The 20,135-nt window shown below is 42.0% G+C and overlaps 1 protein-coding gene across 1 annotated transcript in view; it reads left to right on the plus strand.

The window, feature by feature from the left end:
• The first annotated feature begins 2,087 nt into the window (after window positions 1-2,087).
• The window catches only part of nptnb (neuroplastin b), a 34,651-nt gene continuing 16,603 nt past the window's right edge, over window positions 2,088-20,135 (plus strand). Inside the window, exons 1-2 of the mRNA XM_072695350.1 lie at window positions 2,088-2,597; window positions 15,607-15,954. Coding sequence (XP_072551451.1) covers window positions 2,522-2,597; window positions 15,607-15,954 — 424 coding nt within the window. The 5' untranslated portion in view covers window positions 2,088-2,521. The remainder of the gene's footprint in view (window positions 2,598-15,606; window positions 15,955-20,135) is intronic.

Consider the following 20,135-nt stretch of genomic DNA (forward strand, 5'->3'; position numbering starts at 1 on the left):
ATTTTTGGAGTCTGCGGTGTGCTGTTCAGCTCTTTCAGCCATGCCAAACTCGAATGATTATGTTCTATCACATGCAGTCAAAGTGTAACAGAAATCTCCAGAATAAAACCTTGCACGACCTTTTGTCACTCACCCACCCACACAGTGTTACATAGTACGATCCAGTTTGAACTGGTGGTGCATGAAAAGAAAACGAAGAGACGCATAAGAAGACGAAGAGGAAATCCAAAGAAGATGCCTTCTGAGCCTTTCCTTTTTTTGAAAAGGATCTTGAAGTTCTATTGAAGAGTTATCCTGCAATTTCAACATCTGTTTATTATTTTGTGAAATACATATTGTGATATGTGGTGGTAAATGTATGTGTAAAAAACCTGGAGAGACGGTCACAGATGGATGTTTCTGCACATTCACTGTGGGTTTTCAGAAATAAGCATACACCACAATACACCAATATCCTTGGGCTCCTTACGATACATTAATCTACCACTAAAACATTAAGTTGAAGTGATCGGGTTTCTCAATGCCATTAACATAAGCATTCAGAATAATCAAATATCTGGTCAACTCTGAACCATGGGCAAATCTGAGCAGCCCTGGTTAAAGTGATACAAGTTATGGCTTTCTTCTTATTAATGCAGTAATCTGATGTGTATATTAGCACCAACCTTATATATGGTGCTCACCTAATACTTTCTGGAGCTCTCCTAATAGTATCTGGTGCTTTCCAAATGCTATCTGCTGCTTACCTAATAATTTCTGGCCACCTCCTAAAAGTATCTGGTGCTCTCCTAGTGCTGTCTGGTGCTCTCCTAATCATTTCTGGTCCTCTCCTAACAGTATCTGGTGCTCTCCTAATGTTATCTCGTGCTCACCAAATACGATCTGGTGCTCCCTTAATGCCATCTGGTGCTCTCCTTAGACTATCTGGTGCTCTCCTAATGTTATCTCGTGCTCACCAAATACGGTGTGATCCTCCCTTAATGCCATCTGGTGCTCTCCTAATGTTATCTCGTGCTCACCAAATACGGTGTGGTCCTCCCTTAATGCCATCTGGTGCTCTCCTTAGACTATCTGGTGCTCTCCTAATGTTATCTCGTGCTCACCAAATACGATCTGGTGCTCCCTTAATTCCATCTGGTGCTCTCCTTATACCATCTGGTGCTCTCCTAATGTTATCTCGTGCTCACTAAATACGTTCTGATGCTCCCTTAACGCCATCTGGTGCTCTCGTAATACTATCTGGTGCTCTCCTAATGTTATCTCATGCTCACTAAATACGATCTGGTGCTCCCTTAATACTATCTGGTGCTCTCCTAATGTTATCTCGTGCTCACCAAATACGATCTGGCGCTCCGTTAATGCAATCTGGTGCTCTCCTTATACTATCTGGTGCTCTCCTAGTGTTATCTTGTGCTCACCGAATATGATCTGGTGCTCCCTCAATGCCATCTGGTGTTCTCCTGATACTATCTGGTGCTCTCCCAATAATATCTGTTGCTTACTTAATAATATCTGGGGCCAACTTAACACTATCAGATATATCTCAGATATATGTCTACCTATTATTACTTGGTGCTCCCTTACATACTGTACTATCTTACACTTATCTAGTGCTCACCAAATACTATCTTGTGCTCTCCAAATACCAGCCAGTGCTCACATAATAGTATCTGGTGCTCATTTGGTATGTAGTGCTCACCTATACTATGTAGTGCTCATGTAGTATCTGGTGCTCACTTAAAACTATCGGGGGATCTTCTGTACTCATGTAGTAGCTGGTGCTTATCTAATGGTATTTAAACTAGTCCTGTCTAGTGCTCCTTTAGTATCTGGTTCTCCCAATGCTAATATAAACAATCCTGAGCATATTTTTACCCAGTATCCTTTCACTCACTGCTAACACACACACACACACACACACACTCGTATACCACCCCGACACCCAACACATTTAATTTGCTTGACCTCTGTCATGAACCCTCCACTGTCAATCTTTCTTCCATCTGCGCAGCTGCAGAGCAGCGTTGATCTGCCTAAATCACTCGGTGGGGGGCGCACATGCACACACACACACACACACACACACACACAGGCGCGCGCGCGCGCACGCACGCACGCACACACACACACACGCACGCACGCGCACACGCCAAGGTTTTTTTCTCCTCTGCGAGCGCGATGACGGACTCTGCCCCCCAAATGGCCCTGTGTGCGCTCCCCTGAGCTGCCCGGCTTTCTGCAGCCCCCCGCTGCCTCGCTTTGGGTTCTTCCGCCTCCAGCCGGGATTTTTTATATATATTTTTTATTTTTATATTTATTTATATTTATTTTTTTTTTATCTCATCAGATATCAGACCTCCATCTTCAGGAGCTCCGTCCCGTCCCGCTCCCCTGCTGCTGCTGCTGCTGCTGCTTGTGTGTGTGAGTGTGTGTGTGTGTGTGTGTGTGAGTGTGTGTGTAGCTCAGGACTGCTCCCCCCTCCGCCTCCTTTCTTGCTCCTTCCACTATAAACCCACCAGCCATGCGTTCCTGTACAAAGATGCTGGCCGTCGTCGTCCTCGGAAATGTCATGCTGCAGTATGTCTCCTCTCAAAACGGTAAGGATCAGAGCTGCTGTCGCGAGAGCACAGCTCCAAACACACACACACACACACACACACACACGCACACGCACTCTCTCGGGTCCACTGTGCCTGCCTGTGTAATCTGCCTAGCCTCCATAATATCCATACTGTACCACCATCCTTCTCGGTTTGCGTACTGGTGGTGCTTGTGGAGCTTCTAGTGCATCTTCAGTGTGATCGTATCAGTGCTAGGACTGCCCAGACGTGGAGATTCTCCACAGTGAAGGTGTTAAGATGTTAAGAGTGGTCTTAAGTGGGCATTAGTGCGCGTTCGCGCGTCCTTATTATGTCAGCCAGAGAGGATTCCCGTCCAGCGCGGAGTGCAGCACTGGTCCACGCTTCTGCTTTCTTATTTCCACCTCTATTATAGCGCTGTAGTACTTATTATATTAGAAAATATATTATTATTAATATTTCTATTCGAATCAAATGTTCTGAAGTGCTTTAAATCAGTCCAAATGGCTCAAGATGCTGTTTTTCGCCTGTGTATCGTTTTGTTTACGCTTAGATGCTTAAATATGTGTGTGTGTGTGTGTGTGTGTGTGTGTGAATATAAGTGTGTAATACAGAAGAGGTGGGGGAGTGGGGGTGTCTTTTCCAAACAGATTCAGAGAAGCGTTATTTATTATTCCTTTCCCCACCCCTATTCAGTTAAGCCCCGCCCACGTGGTAGGATTGGATAGTAGGTCGTGCTCATGGGTTGTCCTCTTAGTGTGACCTAGCACTATGAACTATGCTAGTGTCTAGTGTTAACCAAGCAGGTGGGGCAGTCATGGGAGGGGACCAGCCTACCATACCTAGAAGCCAGACCCCCCACCCAGGATTTCTAATAATTTAAAAAAAAGAAGAATAAAGTTGGGTGGACTAGTCTCTCCCATGGTTGGATTGTGTTCATAGTCATGGGTTATCCTTCTAGTGTGACCTATGGATTATGCTGTCCAGTGTTAACCAAGGAGGTGAGGCAGCCTTGGGAGGTTGTTGAAAAACACCTGTGGTTAGCCCTTACCCGCCACTCTGTCGGCTTCTAGGAAGCTAAGTGCTTAGATGATTAGAAATGTTGTCAGTCATGGCTGTACTACAGTGAAGTAGGCTGGTAGATGATTGTTGTCCTCACTACTGCAATGTCTCTGGTCTACACCACTCGTATGAACTATGGGACTTTATACACTTCATACATCAACTTGCTACATTATCAGCAGTACTGAATTTAAAGCAGCATTATGTGAGAATTTGTATTTTCCTGCTTCTGGGCTCCCCCTACAGCTGAGGAATGTAATTCACTTGCCTCGTTCAGCTCTACCAGAGTTATATAGTGCAGTCGCAGCGTTACATCCTGGCGTAAGAATGACAGAGACTCCATACTTCCTGTTACAGTTAGTGGAGCATCAACATGATACTGATGCTGATATTTTAAGGAACAGCTGCTGCATAGTGTTGCTTTAATGACAGAATGAAAGAAATGCACATATTGCGCTCACACTCTGGTATGTTACTCAGTGAGAGAGACAGACAGACAAGGCAGACATACAAAAAGAATGTGTGCGTGTGGATGTGAAGGCATGTTTTGACAACCCCAGCAAGTCGCTGGCTTTGTTTCATAGGCTGACTATTGTCGAGCCAAGCCCATCTGTACACATACTGAGCTACGCTGTAGGCTTCACATACCGGCCACTTTCACCAGTCCCATATTGAAATTCCGAACGCTCCAGAAACCACCGCTTGATGTTTGGAGTTTTGTGGCGGTAAGCCTGGCCTTGTCTGCTTTATTACAAAGGAGCTTAAGATACTCAGCACTGGCAGACCGATTTAGCAGAGTGATGAGATGCACTGTCTTATTACTCATACCTGTGAATCGCACATGACGTACAGTTTTAATTCCCGCGCACGTCTCAGAAAAACAAACTGCCACGAGCTCGTGCCAGATGCACTGTCGGTTGTCTCACTGCCCCCCTTCCTCCCCCCCATCCTACAAATGATTCAATCTGATGGTCCTATGAATGTATGAACGTGACAGCTTTGGTTAAAATGTTCAGCTGGCTTTAGAAAACAAAAACTTTAATTAGCATGGGGGGAAAGGGGAGGGGGGGCGGGGGCTAAAGCAAAAAGCCATTAAACACGGTGTGGATGGACGGTCCTCTGAGGGCCAGATTCAGCAACAGATATCTGCAGGACTGTAAATAGCTTTGGTCCATTTTGCCGCATGTTTCTATTCTTAGAGCGGAGACATGGAGCACAGAACTGTGGCTTTAACATTCTTTTGTGAAAGTGAATCCATCAACTCTTAATGGAAGGGGTCGCATGGTTGTTGCTGGCTTTCTCTGTTTTGTTGTGGACTCCAGTGAACAGTTTAAGATCAGCAAGATGAACATCCAGCTGTGTAGGAAATGGGGGAGGGCTTTCACAGAGGTCAGGATGCCTAGCTTTGCCTTGCATCATGTGTAACCTGGATTATAGTTTACCTATTTTTGACTTAATATTCCCAAATGGAAAGCGGCAACAGACAGCAGCCTCTTATTTACAAATCTAGTGTTGGGTTTGATTAAGGGCTAGCGCTTTCTGATTACGCAGCATTTCTCAAAATAATGGTGTTTACCATTTTCAAGGTCATTTTAGTATTTTTGAGGCCATCAGTGAGCCTGTTTACACCTGGCATTAACTATTATTATATCCAGATGGTTTTCACCTTTCGCTAAAATGCATCTCCAGTGTGACCAGAAAAGATTCCATTTTGCTTTCTCTCGTAAAAAAGCACATAAACACATACATAATTTTCATTCTACTTTCTGTAACTGATGGTTTCTCATCAAGGTGGTCCAACTCTGGCAGACCGTGAATGGTTTTGAGGAATGGTGGCTCAAAAATGCAAAGGACCATTTAAACCGCAAGGTAAAAAAGCTGTCTGCAATACTATCAGCTGTGGTGGATCATCTACTGGTAAATAAGAAAGAGAGAGGGAGATAGAGAGAGAGATACCCGTATCCATTACAGTAATAATTACTGTTATGGATAATATATTATATTCTTTAAGAGACATATTTCTGCTTGCCTGATTGTATCCGGACATATTTTTAAAATATGATGGAGAAACATCTCTGACCACCTCCAAATGTGGTTCTACACATGAGTGTTTACACCTGGCTCTTCCTATGGTCCAGTGCAAGCTGAATGTGATCCACAAAAACCCATGTTAATGCCATGGGTATGATGATCCACTGTCTCTCCAGTTTGCCAAAAAAAGGCGGCTTCTGTCGAGATGTGAGGTGAACTTGGTCCCAGCATCCCGCAAGTAAAACTAGCATGCTGTGCTCCCAGCAAGGTCCCAAGCCACTGCCTATTGGCACAAGTAGGTTTCTGTTTATGGAAAGATTCCTTGTGTTGTATCCGGAAGCGCAAACCGTTGGCTCTTTGGTATAGGAGTCATGCTGATTCTCTCAAAGATCAATAGTAATCCTTTTCCAGGGTACCACAGGAGAATAAAGGCTAATGTATAATATTTCAATACAATTCATCCTGAGAGGTTCAGTCTTCTGAAACAAAGTATTGGTGGATGCTTACCTTCCTCAAAGTGTTTAACTAGTTAACCAGACCTGAATCCCATTACCTTGCTGTCATGCATCAGGACAGTGCTCTTGTAATGCTCTTGTAAAATTCCTTAAACCAATATATCTTCCAGGACGGGTCAAGATTAAGCCTAGAGGAGGGAGATAAATCCAGAGGCCAGTGTGTGAGACAGAACAGTAATGAACCATTCAAATCAATGCAGAGAGATTGGTCTTACTCCTAAGCAGCCACCTATACAGCATATAACCTATAAAATAACCTATAAAGTCTAATCTAATATCTATTGCTGCCCTAGTTAAGACGAGCTCTAGTTAGTCAGTAGTCATTGCAGTACACACTATAATGGTGATGAAGTTCAGCGATTTATGAACACGTTTTCAATGCTATGGCTATGATTTCTGATATTTTATGTGTTTCTTCAGAACTATGATCATATACACCACAGATATCGATTGGTCTGGCTCAAATCTCCAATAGAATGTGCACAGTGCCTGCTGCATCAACTATCTGATTGAAAAATCCATTCCCGCTTCCTCCTCCCATTGGATTGTACACTATCTGGACAAAAGTACTGGGACACCAATACAGCTTTAATGGCATCCCATTCTAAATCCATATGCATTAATATGGAGTTGCATGCCCCTTTGCAGCTCTAACAGCAGGTTTGGATCTTAGAGTCAGCAGAGCATTGGGACTCTAATGCACTATGCGCCTCAGGACTCGACGACCCCACTCTGTAACTTTACCTGGTCTGCCACTTCCTAAATGCGCCTACTTTTCAATAATGCCACTCTTTAGATGTCTTTGGCTGTAAAGGCAGACTGCAAGTCTAGGTACTTGATTTTATACACCTGTGGCAATGGGACTGAATCAAACACCTGAATTTAATGATTAAGAGGTGTGTCCCAATACTTTTGTCCATATAGTGTATAACATAGATGTTATGCTCCTCCAAGCAGCGACAAAGAATAGTACTGACACGGAAGTTCTGTCACAGGCTACCCGCCACGTTTGTTATCACAGGAAATGCCACCAGATATCTGTGTGTGGACCGATCGAAGAGTTTGCATGCCAGTATCGGCCTGGACTGCATGTTTTAATCAGGATAAGCTTGGCGACTAAGGCCATAGACAGACTATACAAATGAAACCACACTGTTTACATGCTCACAGCTTAGTTATACTATCCGTCTTAGTCAGACTACTACCATTGTTGTGCATTAAAAGTGGATAAGGTAACTGTTAGGTAACTTGGAGAAGGTGGAGGTGCATGCAGGAGCAAAACATTAATATTAATATGCTTTGAAAGTCCAAAATTGTATTGAAATCATTCCACCCTCATTGGGCTGACATAATGTTCCACTGAGGTTCACAGGTAGCCCCGTTCCCGTGCAGTTACATATGCGATATCATTATTATCATTTTTCTACAGATATTGACCCATGAGACTGAAATCAAAGACAAGCACTATTCCGACACAGAGGGCACAAACAATCCTATTCCTATCTGCCAACTTAAACGCACTCGTAATATGTTGACGTGTGGAGGAGCCCAGTGGGATTGGTCGAGTTATTTCCTGCGTTGTAGGACAGGATTTCTGGTCCCAGTAATCCTTCTGTGTGCCAGGCAGGCAGCACAAGGACCTGTGCAGCAATCTGCTGTCCTCAGGAGAGCTTCTATTCCCACCTGGAAAAGTAGACACGCAAGTGGTGCTCATGGAGTCTCCGGTCTGATCTAAATGCCCGCGTTGCACTCAAAACATCCATGAGCAGACAGCAAGCACTGGAGCATCTTACTGTTAGTGGATATTTATAAATGTTCCATTTATAAACTGCACTAAAGCTCTGTGCAAGCGTACAGGGCTGTTACTATTGATAATATGAGTACCTAATATTTTGACAGTTAATCCAGTAATCAGAGATTAAAAAAGGCCGAACAATAAAAATGAACTACGGCAAAATTTATCAGACGTTATTAGATGCTTTTAAAAAGACTCAAAATATGCACAGAGCAGCCATATCATTAAAACCACTGACAGGAGAAGTGAAGTGAATATCCTTGACTGTCTTGTTACAAGGGGTAGGATCTACATATTAGGCAGCAAGTAAACAGACAGTTCTTGAAGTTGGAAGATGTGTTGGAAGCTGGAAAAATGTCATGGTAGACAACTTGGTCAGAGCATCTTCAAAACAGCAGGCAGGTCTTGTGGAGTGTTCCCAGGTTGAAGTGGACAGTACCTACCAAAAGAGAGCCAAGGAAGGACATCCAGTGAACTAGCGTCAGGGTCATGGCGCCCAAGGCTCATTGATGCACGTGGGGAGAGGAGGCTATCCCGTCCGATCTGATCCCTCAGAAGAGCTACTGTAGCAGAAATTGCTTCAAAACGCTGGCCATGTCTTGTGGGGTCGATGCCTCGACAGAGCTACACAATATTAAGCAGGTTAGGACAGAACACTAGCCAGGTTTCCATCCAGTTGTGAAAATAATAATGGGTAGTAATATAATAGTTATAAAATAATAGCAGTACAGGCTACTGCATGCCAGATGTGTCAGGTTGACAAGACACAGCGTCCAAAAAAACGCCACATACATCTTACTAGTACCGCACTTTAATAAACCCAGATACAGACCAGAGTTAGAATTTACACAGGCAGGACATTATTATTATTATTATTTTTATTATTATTATTATTGTTGTTGTTATTGTTATAATAATAATAATAAACACAATAAAATGTGTTTAGCTTTATTCCATTAAATCTATGAGAGTTTAACATGAGCTTGAACGTGATGCTTTGCTGTGATGCTCTGTAAGTGTTTCTGCAGTGTGTACTGTTGCTCGGTGCAATGTGGCACTTTTCAGATGGATTCCAACATAGATACAGATACATAAGATATAAGATAAAAAAACAATCATGACTGTTTGAATTCTCAAATACTCTGACTCATAATCTCAGATCAACAAGTTTCCAACAGCTTCATACTCATTATAGTTTTTGAACTGTTACATTTACGCCCCCAAAATTCACATACAGCCAGCACACTAACGAAAGTAGTTCATTTACTGCCAAAATCATTCAGAGAAGATGATTATGTTTTTAAAAGAAATATTGCATTTTGAGAGGACAGTGGTGCTCCGTGCGAACAGCTAACGAACTTCAATGCACTTACAGGCACTTTTCTGCTTTTTCCAACCCTGCTCAACAGCGCTCTCTCTATTCCAAACTCGAACATGCTAAACTCCAGCCAATCAGAGATCTCTCGGGCCGTTCCTGTCATTGCACCAATCATCACTCAGTTTATCACATGGTGTTCATTGCAGTGTTATAGATGGGATTCTGTGCAACATCATCAGAGAGATGCACGCAGAAAGCAACAGGAAGCAGTAGCCTTCGTGCTAGAAAGCAAAAATTACAGTAAATTGCACCAGCTGCAGAGAAGATGGATGGAAGATGTTTCGGGGTCTATATGCCTTTGCCAAACATCATAGAAGATGAAAAATGAAATGGACAGAAGTGGAAAACAATTTGGAATTGCTGATGACAGCAGTTGACTAACGTTAAGACCTACTGACCGGCTATGTTTCCAATGTGCATTTGCCGCCTGGCTGTGCGCGCACCCCCTAATGTAAACAGGACACCCATCTATAGAATCTACTGTGCTAGTGTTAGCATTTTTTTAACATTAGCTAAATAGCTGTGCGCTCAGAGTACTGATGTCCTCTTCTCTCCAAGATTTTGGCACAAAATTAACTCCATACTTTCTAAGCTAAAGGCAAAGACTACTTTGAGAGAGTACGGAGATTAGGCTATCCAGAGCAGCGAGGAAGACAGACCAGAGGAAACACACAGGGCACAGCGACAGAACACTCCAGCAAATATAACGCCTCAACATCAGCAGCAAGTCACGTAACCCTAAATTTGTGTTTACTGTATTTACTCAACATTTGTTTCTCCATTGAACCACATTAGGTCAGCATACTTCCATATATTTGCAGCTTCTATCAAGTCTTTATTCAGGATGTCAAAATGACAGACAACCATAATCACCATTTGTGTTGGATACATGATGGAATGTGACCTCATCGGTCTTTAACCCATCTGTGCAGTGAACACACACATACACGCTTGCCCGGAGTGGAGGGCAGCCATCGCTGCGGCACCCGGGAAGCAGAGAAAGTTAAAGGCCTTGCTCAAGGGCCCAACGGTGGCAGCTTGCCGAGTCTGGGTATCGAACCCACAACCCTGTCATGAAGAGTCCAGTACTCTAATCACAGAGCCATCACTGCCCAAACGTGCATAAAATAGGGGGCATGGGGATCCAGCGATGGTGCTAAAAATGCCCAGAAACAGCTGTGATCTCCAGACTCTTTCTGCAAGACAGACTATTAGGAGACTTTGAAATATCGCTGCTGTAGTAAAACCTCTCCAAGTTGAGGAAGGAGTAATGTGTTTAAATTTTAATGCACATAAAATGAGGAAATATTATATTCCAGGGCATTCTGGGCTGTTCCTATTGATATAGTCATTATGCAATGATGTACATGGCAGATGGTATTTCTGAATGATTACAAGGTTTTGATATGAGGCATTATTCCCATGCAAATTGCTGATTAGTCACTGCTGATGCACTGAGAAAGTACATGTTAATTGTCTTTTTAATCGACTAATCATGACAGTCGTAATGATCTGAATGAATACTGAATACTGAGAGGCTACTCATCTCTCTAAGGCTCACGATTTTGTGCTCTTGCAGTAGGCGGCTACATATTGTTGTGGAAAGTGAAGCGTGACTGAATTGTGCGTTTTCTGTGTGTCTTGTGTGTAATACTGTTTGAGGTTACCTAGCCCTGAGCTTAACTGCTACTTTTGCTGACAACATGGTAAGGTTATTCCTGTCACTATATTTTTTTTCCCGCAACCCATCACTGTACTGAAAAAGCTGAGCCTGATCCTGTTCTTTTCCGTCTCCCCGGAATGGTGGAAATGGTGTGATGGGTTTGGTCTGTTCACCAGGCAGAGAGCAGCTCCAAACACAGATGTCTCCATAGAGGGAGAGTATAATTATGGTTCATATTAATAAGCTGCAGGCAGAGAATTCAGCTAAGTGAAAATCTAGTCTTACAGCTGTCCACACAGATTGAGATTCTGCTTTTGTTTAGAGCTCTGTTCCAGAGACAGCACTGAAAGAAAACCAGTCAAGTACTTGGTACCAGAATAGTGAAAACGATACTTGCAGTTTGAATGAAGACACTACGATGAGAGTATCTTGAAGGAATACGGCCCATCCTTCTGTCTTCAGCTAAACGTTTCCAAAGCCAGCTGGACATCGGACTAGCTAATGTTCCCAATTGGTAGAAAACAGGACTGTAAGTTCTTTGTGTGGTTAAAATACAAACCATGGGCCTCATTTACTGGTATCTTTCTGAGAATTTGTTCTTGAGTCCTAACAAAATGTCAGATTCATGATGTGTTTTTAAAGTGCAGAACTATTCTCAGCTCTGCTCTTATAATGATGGATCCCATTGTCCTCGTAAGCTGAACAAATCCCAAATAAGAAAACAGTGGGGAATGTCAGAATCTTTGTAAAATCTCTTTTTTTAATCTTCTTAAGAATGGCTGGTAAATAAAGCCCAATGTTCTCATGAAATGTGAGCTAGCTTCAAGCTTCTTATTATGCTTTGTCTTCACTGAAGTTCTAAATTCTCCAAAATATCATAATCGTAGGCGTGCCTGACAGCATCATGTCATTTTGCTGAGTCTTCTTCTCTTATAACTCTCAATTATTCATAATTATGCTTCATTCAAGCTGTAAATGTTCTTATCATCTTAATCATGGGAATGGCTGACATGGCAAAAAATATGTTATCGTGTTATTTTTAGATACTGTCATGAGACATGAATATATTCAATGTCTTGCATCGCTCTTTTCCAAGAGTAGCTGGCAGGGGCACAATGAGCAGGCCAGGCTGTGTTGCAGTACCCTACTTCCACTATGAATATGAAATAAATGGGGTTGGGTGGTGCTGCCTATCAAAAATGGATTTACTAGCCATTTTGAGATTCTATCCCAGAATAGTCTCTAAATACAGTATGATGCTTACAGCCCAAGACTGTATCACTTGGATCAATGGAACATAGTGGTACAAGACCCTGACCCAGAAGATGCATGCAGTTTTTTTTTTTGAGTAAATATCCTTGGGGACTGAGAACTGAAAAACATCATGAATTACATAATGCAGTGCATCACCAAGAACAAACTAAATCTTAGACTATAAGGTTTTATTACAATACAGTTTTCCTGCCAATATCACTGAAATGGTATTACAGTGCCAAGCCCTACTAAAATGGCCTGTTGCTATCTTTAACTATACACTTTCTGAAACTTATAGGTGATATAGATATTGGTGCTTGCTTTGAGGTTGTATCGCTGCTATTATGGCACCTGTCAAGGGGTGGGTGATATACATATTAGGCAGCAAGTGAACAGTCAGTTCTTTAAGTTGATGTGTTGGAAGCAGAAGAATGGGCAAGCATCCAGGATCCAGGGCCGGATTGTGATGGCTATGGTCTTGTGAGGTGTTTCTGGGATGCAGTGATCCTTACCTAACAATAGTGCGTCAAGGAAGTACAACAATGTGCTCATGGCTGCCCAAGGCCCATTGATGTGACCCATGGAGGCCCCACCTCACAACTTACAGGACTTAAAGGATCTGCTGCTGACGTTTTGGTGCCAGATACCACAGGACTCCTTTAGAGGTCTTGTAAAGTCCAGCATTGATGGGTCAGAGCCCTCTCTGGTGGAGCCATCTCTTGGTGGAATGAAGGGGGCATTCCCATGTTTTGGCCGATCGGTGTGAGCACAGTGCTCATTCTTTTGGTTTGTGCAGGTTTTGATTTGGCAACTAAAACAATCTGAAATCTACTGACAATATACATACACACATATACGTGTAAAAATAAGAAATATGTGTAATAAAATTAAGAAAGTCAAGATGTATGTTGAATCATTTATGATTCAAAATATTTGCTCAGGGGTCTCAGGCCAAGTGCAGTAGATAAGTATGCCATGCTGTGGCCTGGCAGTGATTATAGGCTTTTTTGGAGAGCAGGTACCGTAGAAAACTCATTCTTCATTCCCAAATTGGTCACATTCACTCCCAAAGTGCTTTACCTGGGTAAACAAAAAATAATGCCAAGAAAATCTTCAGTTCCTTCTACCACTGACAGTGAAGATGGATTTTTCTGTTATCTACTGCCATTGAAAAGGAGACCATATTGGGTTTTCAATCACGTTCCACCCACTGATCTGATGCCAAATGTGATTCAGGCAATGAGGCGCATCATACTGAGCAGGGACTACTTAGAGATGATACAGTGACCTTTTTGAAGGCAGTTCTTTTGGAAGGGAAAACTGACCTCGTTTTCAAAACAGTTAATGCTTATCCATCACTGAAACCAAAAGGGAGCTTCTTCACTATAGCTGTGTTGTTCTTAGAGCTCTTATGACTGAAGCCTGTGCTGAATTCGAGAATTACGACCGACACCGTGCCATATGTTGAAGATAATTAACACCATGTGAAAGCTGATACAGCTTTATACTGTATTTATTTCCACTTATTGTTGCCAAGAGAGTCAACAACTAACTGTACAGTCATAATATTCATGAACAGCAAGCAGTTTAGATCTTTACACGGTTCGAATTATATAAGGGGTTTGCTGGCGTTGCCTTTTTCTTACAGTATGTATGCAACTATCCCACTTGATCATGAAGCTGCTTTGCACGGTGTCGCTATGCTAATATCAGGACACATAATTTGTCTAAACATATGGTCTTATCACAGCATCATTGTTCAGAGACTCAGTCTATGCTTCTGTCAGTAATCCATAACAGAGCCCAGCCTGTCTCCTCAGTAGATTTACACAGGTTTAACTACAGAATAAGCAATCATGTCCATTTTTTAAACACCCTCTTCCTCGTCTTGCCGCTTTCTAACATGGATGGTGAAAAACACAACATGACAGACAAAAGGATGTAAGAAAGAGACAGGCAGACAGACCAACAGACAGAGAAGGAGGGGGAGTGAGAGAGAGCGTGTCTATGTATGTGTGTGCAGGGTGTTGGGGATATGGGGGGGTGAGAGTATGTGTGTGAGTGTGTGTGTGTGTGTGTGTGTGAAGATCTAGACACACACCAAGAAGTTAGGGGAATCCAATTTCACTGAAAAATCAGACTATTTATTACAACAGTGCAGCAGCTGCAATTATTCAGTTATTTTGTAGAACACATTGCCCCAGTTCTAACTGTAGTCTGTGTGATCAATAGCAGCAAGAAAAACAAGAACAACACACCTCAACAACTGGAACCTCTAAATCCCAAACATCCAACACACATCTGAGGGAATATATCTATCTATCTATATATATATATATATATATCTTTATATCTATCTGTCTGTCTGTCTGTCTATCAATCAATCTATCTATATATCTGTAAATGCTCATCTATATGGAGTAATGACACATTTTCAGGTTGGATATGATTTTGAGGTTAAGGTTTGATTTGATTTCTTATATTATATAATGTGTTAAATTTCTTGACTCTCCAGGGCTCTAGTTATATAACTGACATATGGTTTTGACTTAGAAAAAATATGTTATTTTATAACAAAATACAGTAATCTATTAATCTGACAAAGCAGGATTGAAGCAGTTTTAAATTCTAATACACTGTTTTATAAAATGGTTACACCCTTAGTATCATACCTTGGTATCTATCTGTCTTTTTGTAAGTCTGTCTAGTTGTACACACATACATATATTTATGTATTAATAGTATAAAATACAGTAAATAGTTTAAGGATGGGTTTATAACAGTGCTCCACTTCGGATGATCACAGCCAGCTTTCTCACACTTGATACTGGATGTATTTAGCAGTTCTGATAAATCTCGGTTGATTGAGTTTTGTATTATTTGACTTTGATATGTAGATGGTAATGGTGATTAAACAACAGAAACTCTTTAAATAAGTGGGCCTTTCTGTTTCATTTTTGTACTGATGCTGAGGTGCGTATGAATGAACACTGACCTCAGCTGAAGGCCTTTTTGCAAGTGAAACGATGAATTACAGCAGGCTTGCTTCAAGGGTCCATTAACCTGTTTCTCACTAATACATTGACCTTCTTGCTCTTTTATCCTGTCTTTTACTATACTCAAACTATTCTACCCACTCATCTCTAATTTGTGGCTTGCTTCTTGATTTGCTTTTGATAATTCTTTTTTCATTTTTCACCTTTCATTCACTTTTATTTCCCCATCCTCTCCCCCCCCCCTCATCTTATTTCTCTTTTCCTCTCTCTTCTTTCTGCATCTTCCTTTCCACTCCCATCCCCCCACCACTCTGAAACCCTCTTCCTCTCCAGCTGGGTTTGTGAAGTCGCCTATGTCTGAGACAAAGCTCACGGGAGACACCTTTGAGCTGTACTGCGACGTGGTCGGTAACCCCACGCCGGAGATCCAGTGGTGGTACGCTGAGATTAACCGGGCCGACTCCTTCAAGCAGCTGTGGGACGGTGCCCGCAAACGGCGGGTGACAATCAACACGGCGTACGGCACCAATGGCGTCAGTGTGCTGGGTATCACTCGCCTTACGCTGGAGGATTCTGGGACCTACGAGTGCCGGGCCAGTAACGACCCGCGCCGCAACGACCTGCGCCAAAACCCCGCCATCACCTGGATCCGAGCTCAGGCCACCATTTCCGTGTTGCAGAGTGAGTGGTCTATATGTACTGTAGTAGTTAGATGGTGAAACAACTAACTGCCCCCTCCCCTCCTTGTCCTACCACCTAGCTTCGTTACATGTACGGTTAAAAGGGAAAAAAAAAAACTTTTGTTATTTATATTATTTTAACCGATTGTGTTAATTATTTTTATTAAATGAATTCCTAATGCAATCAAGCTCTTTGATTACAGCTGAGGATGCCCTTGGTTTATTCAAATGTTCGTCTTTACTCCACCTTGAGTAGATTTTGAGGATTTACTGAATTCAACAGACATTCACTCCCTGCCTTTCCTGAACCCCTTGAGCCTCTTGTTGTGGATGACCACAAACCCAGACAAATCCCCTAGTCTCTGTCTGCCTTTCTCTCCCTCCCTTACACCACCCTCCCTCACCTAACATGAAGTCCATCCTGGCTGTTCCTGTGTCGCTTCCTGTCTTGTGTCTTTAAACATCTTTGTTTTGTTACTTAAACAGTTCGCTTAATTCTTATTTCATAAGGATCTTACTGCCAAGATTTTTCTTTCTCCCTTACGCTATGTTTACTTCCCGCGTTGCGTGGGTTGTTTTATTTACTTCAAAGCCCAACATTATGTGCACTGTCTGTAACATGTAGGCCTTCTGGCGCTTTGAAGTCACAACGTGTTTCTTTTGTGTGCATTTTGCCGTGGGGAAAGGGTGGACAGTATAAGAAGACACAAGGAGAGGCAGCATTACCTACTTCAGCATATACCACGTTTGGGTGCCCTTTAAAGAACAATATGCAACAAACTAATAGCAGCTAACAGCAAATGATTACTGATTACTTGCCTTAAAGCCTTTATTTTGAAGCTATTACACAACCTTGTGCCTTCTTTGCAATGTGTGTTGACCCACAAATCAGTAATGACATTATATCCTATACTACCTCTGCTGCGTGCATACCAGCCTTCAAATGCAATGGGTGTCCACTCGACCTGATTCGTTTCTGTATGGCTTGACAAACTGACCACTGAAGCAATGGCAAATGTGGAATGCTGGTCAAGTGCAGCTTCCCTGCTCTGCGCTTTCGGGGGCTTTACAAAATTAGGATTCTTTCTTCATTCCTCCTCATCTCTCATGACAGCTACTACTGCGAGGTTCTTGAGAGACATTCTTTAACAATGTGGCCAGAGCAGCACACAAGCCACACTGTGCTGGCTCTACACAGACAGGAACTGTCCACTTCTGGTGAACGTCCAATAATAGCTTATGTTTTCTTTGCACGGCATATTCGCTCGTGGACCCTCAGGACATTTTGCCTTGATGCCTTGATATGATAAGAAAAAAGTGGGGCGACTAAAATGGAAAGCCCTTGAAGCCTCATATATATTTATATATATTCTGTCATTACTGAGAGTCAGTGTTTTCATATTATATACATGTAATACACACGTATCACATGTATATAACAGGCTATACATGCTGACGTCATGGGGAAAAGAATGTATAGTTTGTGGACGGGAACTGCGTCCGGAATACATGGTGGTCTTGGTCTTGTCTGAGCTTCGTAGTTTCAGTGTGTAGATCTGTGCTTGTGTATGCAATGTGTCCTAGAGCGTAGCGTGAGTTATGTAGTCTAGATCTTGCAGTTTTATGTCCAATGCAAAGTCTCAGTTGACCTATCCATGCTCTGCTCTCAAATATGCTCTTCACAAGCTTCACAGGATGAAAAATCCCATTCAAGCTATTGCTAAGCTAAAAAACAACTTGGGGTTTGAATAATAAAAAAAATACAGAAACACAGAGTGTGTTATTGAGGTCAAATTAGATGTATTTTGCTTGAAGTCATACCGTTACAAACTGAGCCAGAAAGTAACAAGAGTAGAAAAATAATATTTAGAGAGGTTCTCTCGATCTAATATATCATTCCCTCTATTTAACAATTAGTTCTCTAACTTTGGTAAATTTTTTGTCGATTTCACAAACTGTTGCCTCTGTTTAATAAACTACAGTGACCCTTTAAACTAAGGAAATTATTTATAAAACTAGAGTAATAAGGGAACATATTGTTGAATTAAGGAAATTATTTATTAAATGGAGGAAACAATTTATTAACCTGTAGAAACAGATTGTAAAATTGAGGAAAGTATTCATTAAATCAATTATTGAATTGATGGAATTATTTATTACACTGGGGAAGTGGATTGTTAAATTGAAGAAATGATTATTAAATTAAGGAAGGTAAATTGTTAGGATTGTTAAACTGAGGAAGGGATTTATTAAACTGAAGAAAATTTTTTGTTAATTTGAGGAAACTGAGGGAACGGATTGTTAAATTGAGAGAACTTATTGAACTGAGGGAACAGTTTAGGTCACTAAATATTATTTTCCTACCTTGATACTTTAGTGGCTCCATATTGTTTGGGTGTATGTGCAATTGTGCAGCAAATTCACATGACATTTTCAACCAGCTTAGAGTCCCTACAAACTACAACATACAAACGTACAGTCCAGCTTAATAGCATAGCTACTGGAAAGTCAACTCAAAGTAGTGAACTGATTAGGCTGAATGGGATTTTTGTGAAACTTGTCAAGTCTCGTAACTTTAGCTACAAAAAAGAAAGCATTTGTGGGCGAAACATGGATACGTTAATTCTCAACTGCCTATCCCATACTGGTCATTCCGATTCAAGCTTTTTTTAAATGTCCATCTTAGTTACATTTTTCACTTAAATAAATGTTTTGAGGGAAGATTCTTCTGAGATTTTCACTGTGCTTCCTGATTCCACATTATTTCCGCAGTGGAAAGCAGGAGTAATAGGATCAAAATCATTGATTTACCAGTGCCTCTTCCTCTAAGCAGGTGTCCTATAAATGACCTTCCATAGAGGCAGCTGGATCACATGACCCTGAGTGCCTTTCACTACAGCTAACAAATCAAAATGAAGTACTGTGCCTGTTTTTCTTTTTTTTTTTTGCCATTATTTATTTTTTTTATGCACGTGTAGGCCGGATGACTTGCGCTCAGTCAAACAGACTGAGGTGACAGAGGGTGCTTCGCTGCTGGCCAGGAAGAAGAGAGGAAGAGCAAGCGAGAGAAAGAAAGAAAGGAAGACAGACAGAGAGAGATAGGAAGAGTGTCAGAGAGAGAGAAAAAACCCCTATGGCTATTGGACATACCAAACTGCAGGAGAAGGTGCTAGGAATGCTAATTGGAGTCACTCATGGCCCCCTCCCTCTTCCTTCTGAGCAGCAATGATCGAGGGGTTTACTGTACAAGCCAGTAGCAAGATTATGCCCCCCCCTCCCCTGCCCTTCTTTCCAACTGGGTATTCCGGTTGCCATGGAAGGCCTGCCCTGATGCAGCGAGGGAGGAGCTCAACCAGTAATGTATTGTTTACCTCCTGTACCCAAGCCATTGACAAAAATGCTGGAGTCAGCATATTCAAATGCCCATTAATGTCCTTTGTAATGTGTATTTCAAGACAAAATGAACATCATTTAAGAAGGAACGATTATTGTAGGCACTTATTAAAGCACTGGCACTCCAGCGAACAACCTGCATGCTCATAATGTAGTCTTGATACAATCAAAATTGAACCTGCCGAGTGCTCACTGGGAATATTCATTTGTAGGTCGCTGCATACTAATTCTTTTCTTCTTCCAGTAAAAACCAAGGCCTGGAGGTAAGTATGGGCATGGATAATGACATGGTAGGTGTAACTTATGGGAGCTTGAGGCAGACGGATGTATCTGCAAGTCATGTCTATTAAGGCAAATAGTCACAATGCTTAGCTGGAGTCAGACCACAGGGAACATGGAAACTATGGATACAAGAAGACTAGGAAATTACAGGCCTTAGGTACTGGGCCATTCTTTGACTTACAATCGCTATAATTACATACTGCATGCAAGACTTCTCAAAGAGGGCGACCAAGGAATAAAGACGGTATAGGTGACAACATTAATGAGAGGGAGGACCAGTGGCCTGTATGAGGAATTAGTAACAGCAGGCCTCAATTTTGTGTTATTTAGTCAACACGGCCATGCCTCGGAAATTTGCTAAATCATAAGCCGTACCTCTTGAAGAAGCTGATGTACACAAACCGTACACTATATGTCCAAATGTCTGTGGGTACCCCTTCTAATGAGTCTCTGTGTCCTCTGGAATGATGGAGCTCCATCCTTTACTTTTGGGATGAGTTGTCAAAC

This window comes from Salminus brasiliensis, chromosome 13, assembly GCF_030463535.1.
Source record: "Salminus brasiliensis chromosome 13, fSalBra1.hap2, whole genome shotgun sequence".
Lineage (NCBI taxonomy): Eukaryota > Metazoa > Chordata > Actinopteri > Characiformes > Bryconidae > Salminus > Salminus brasiliensis.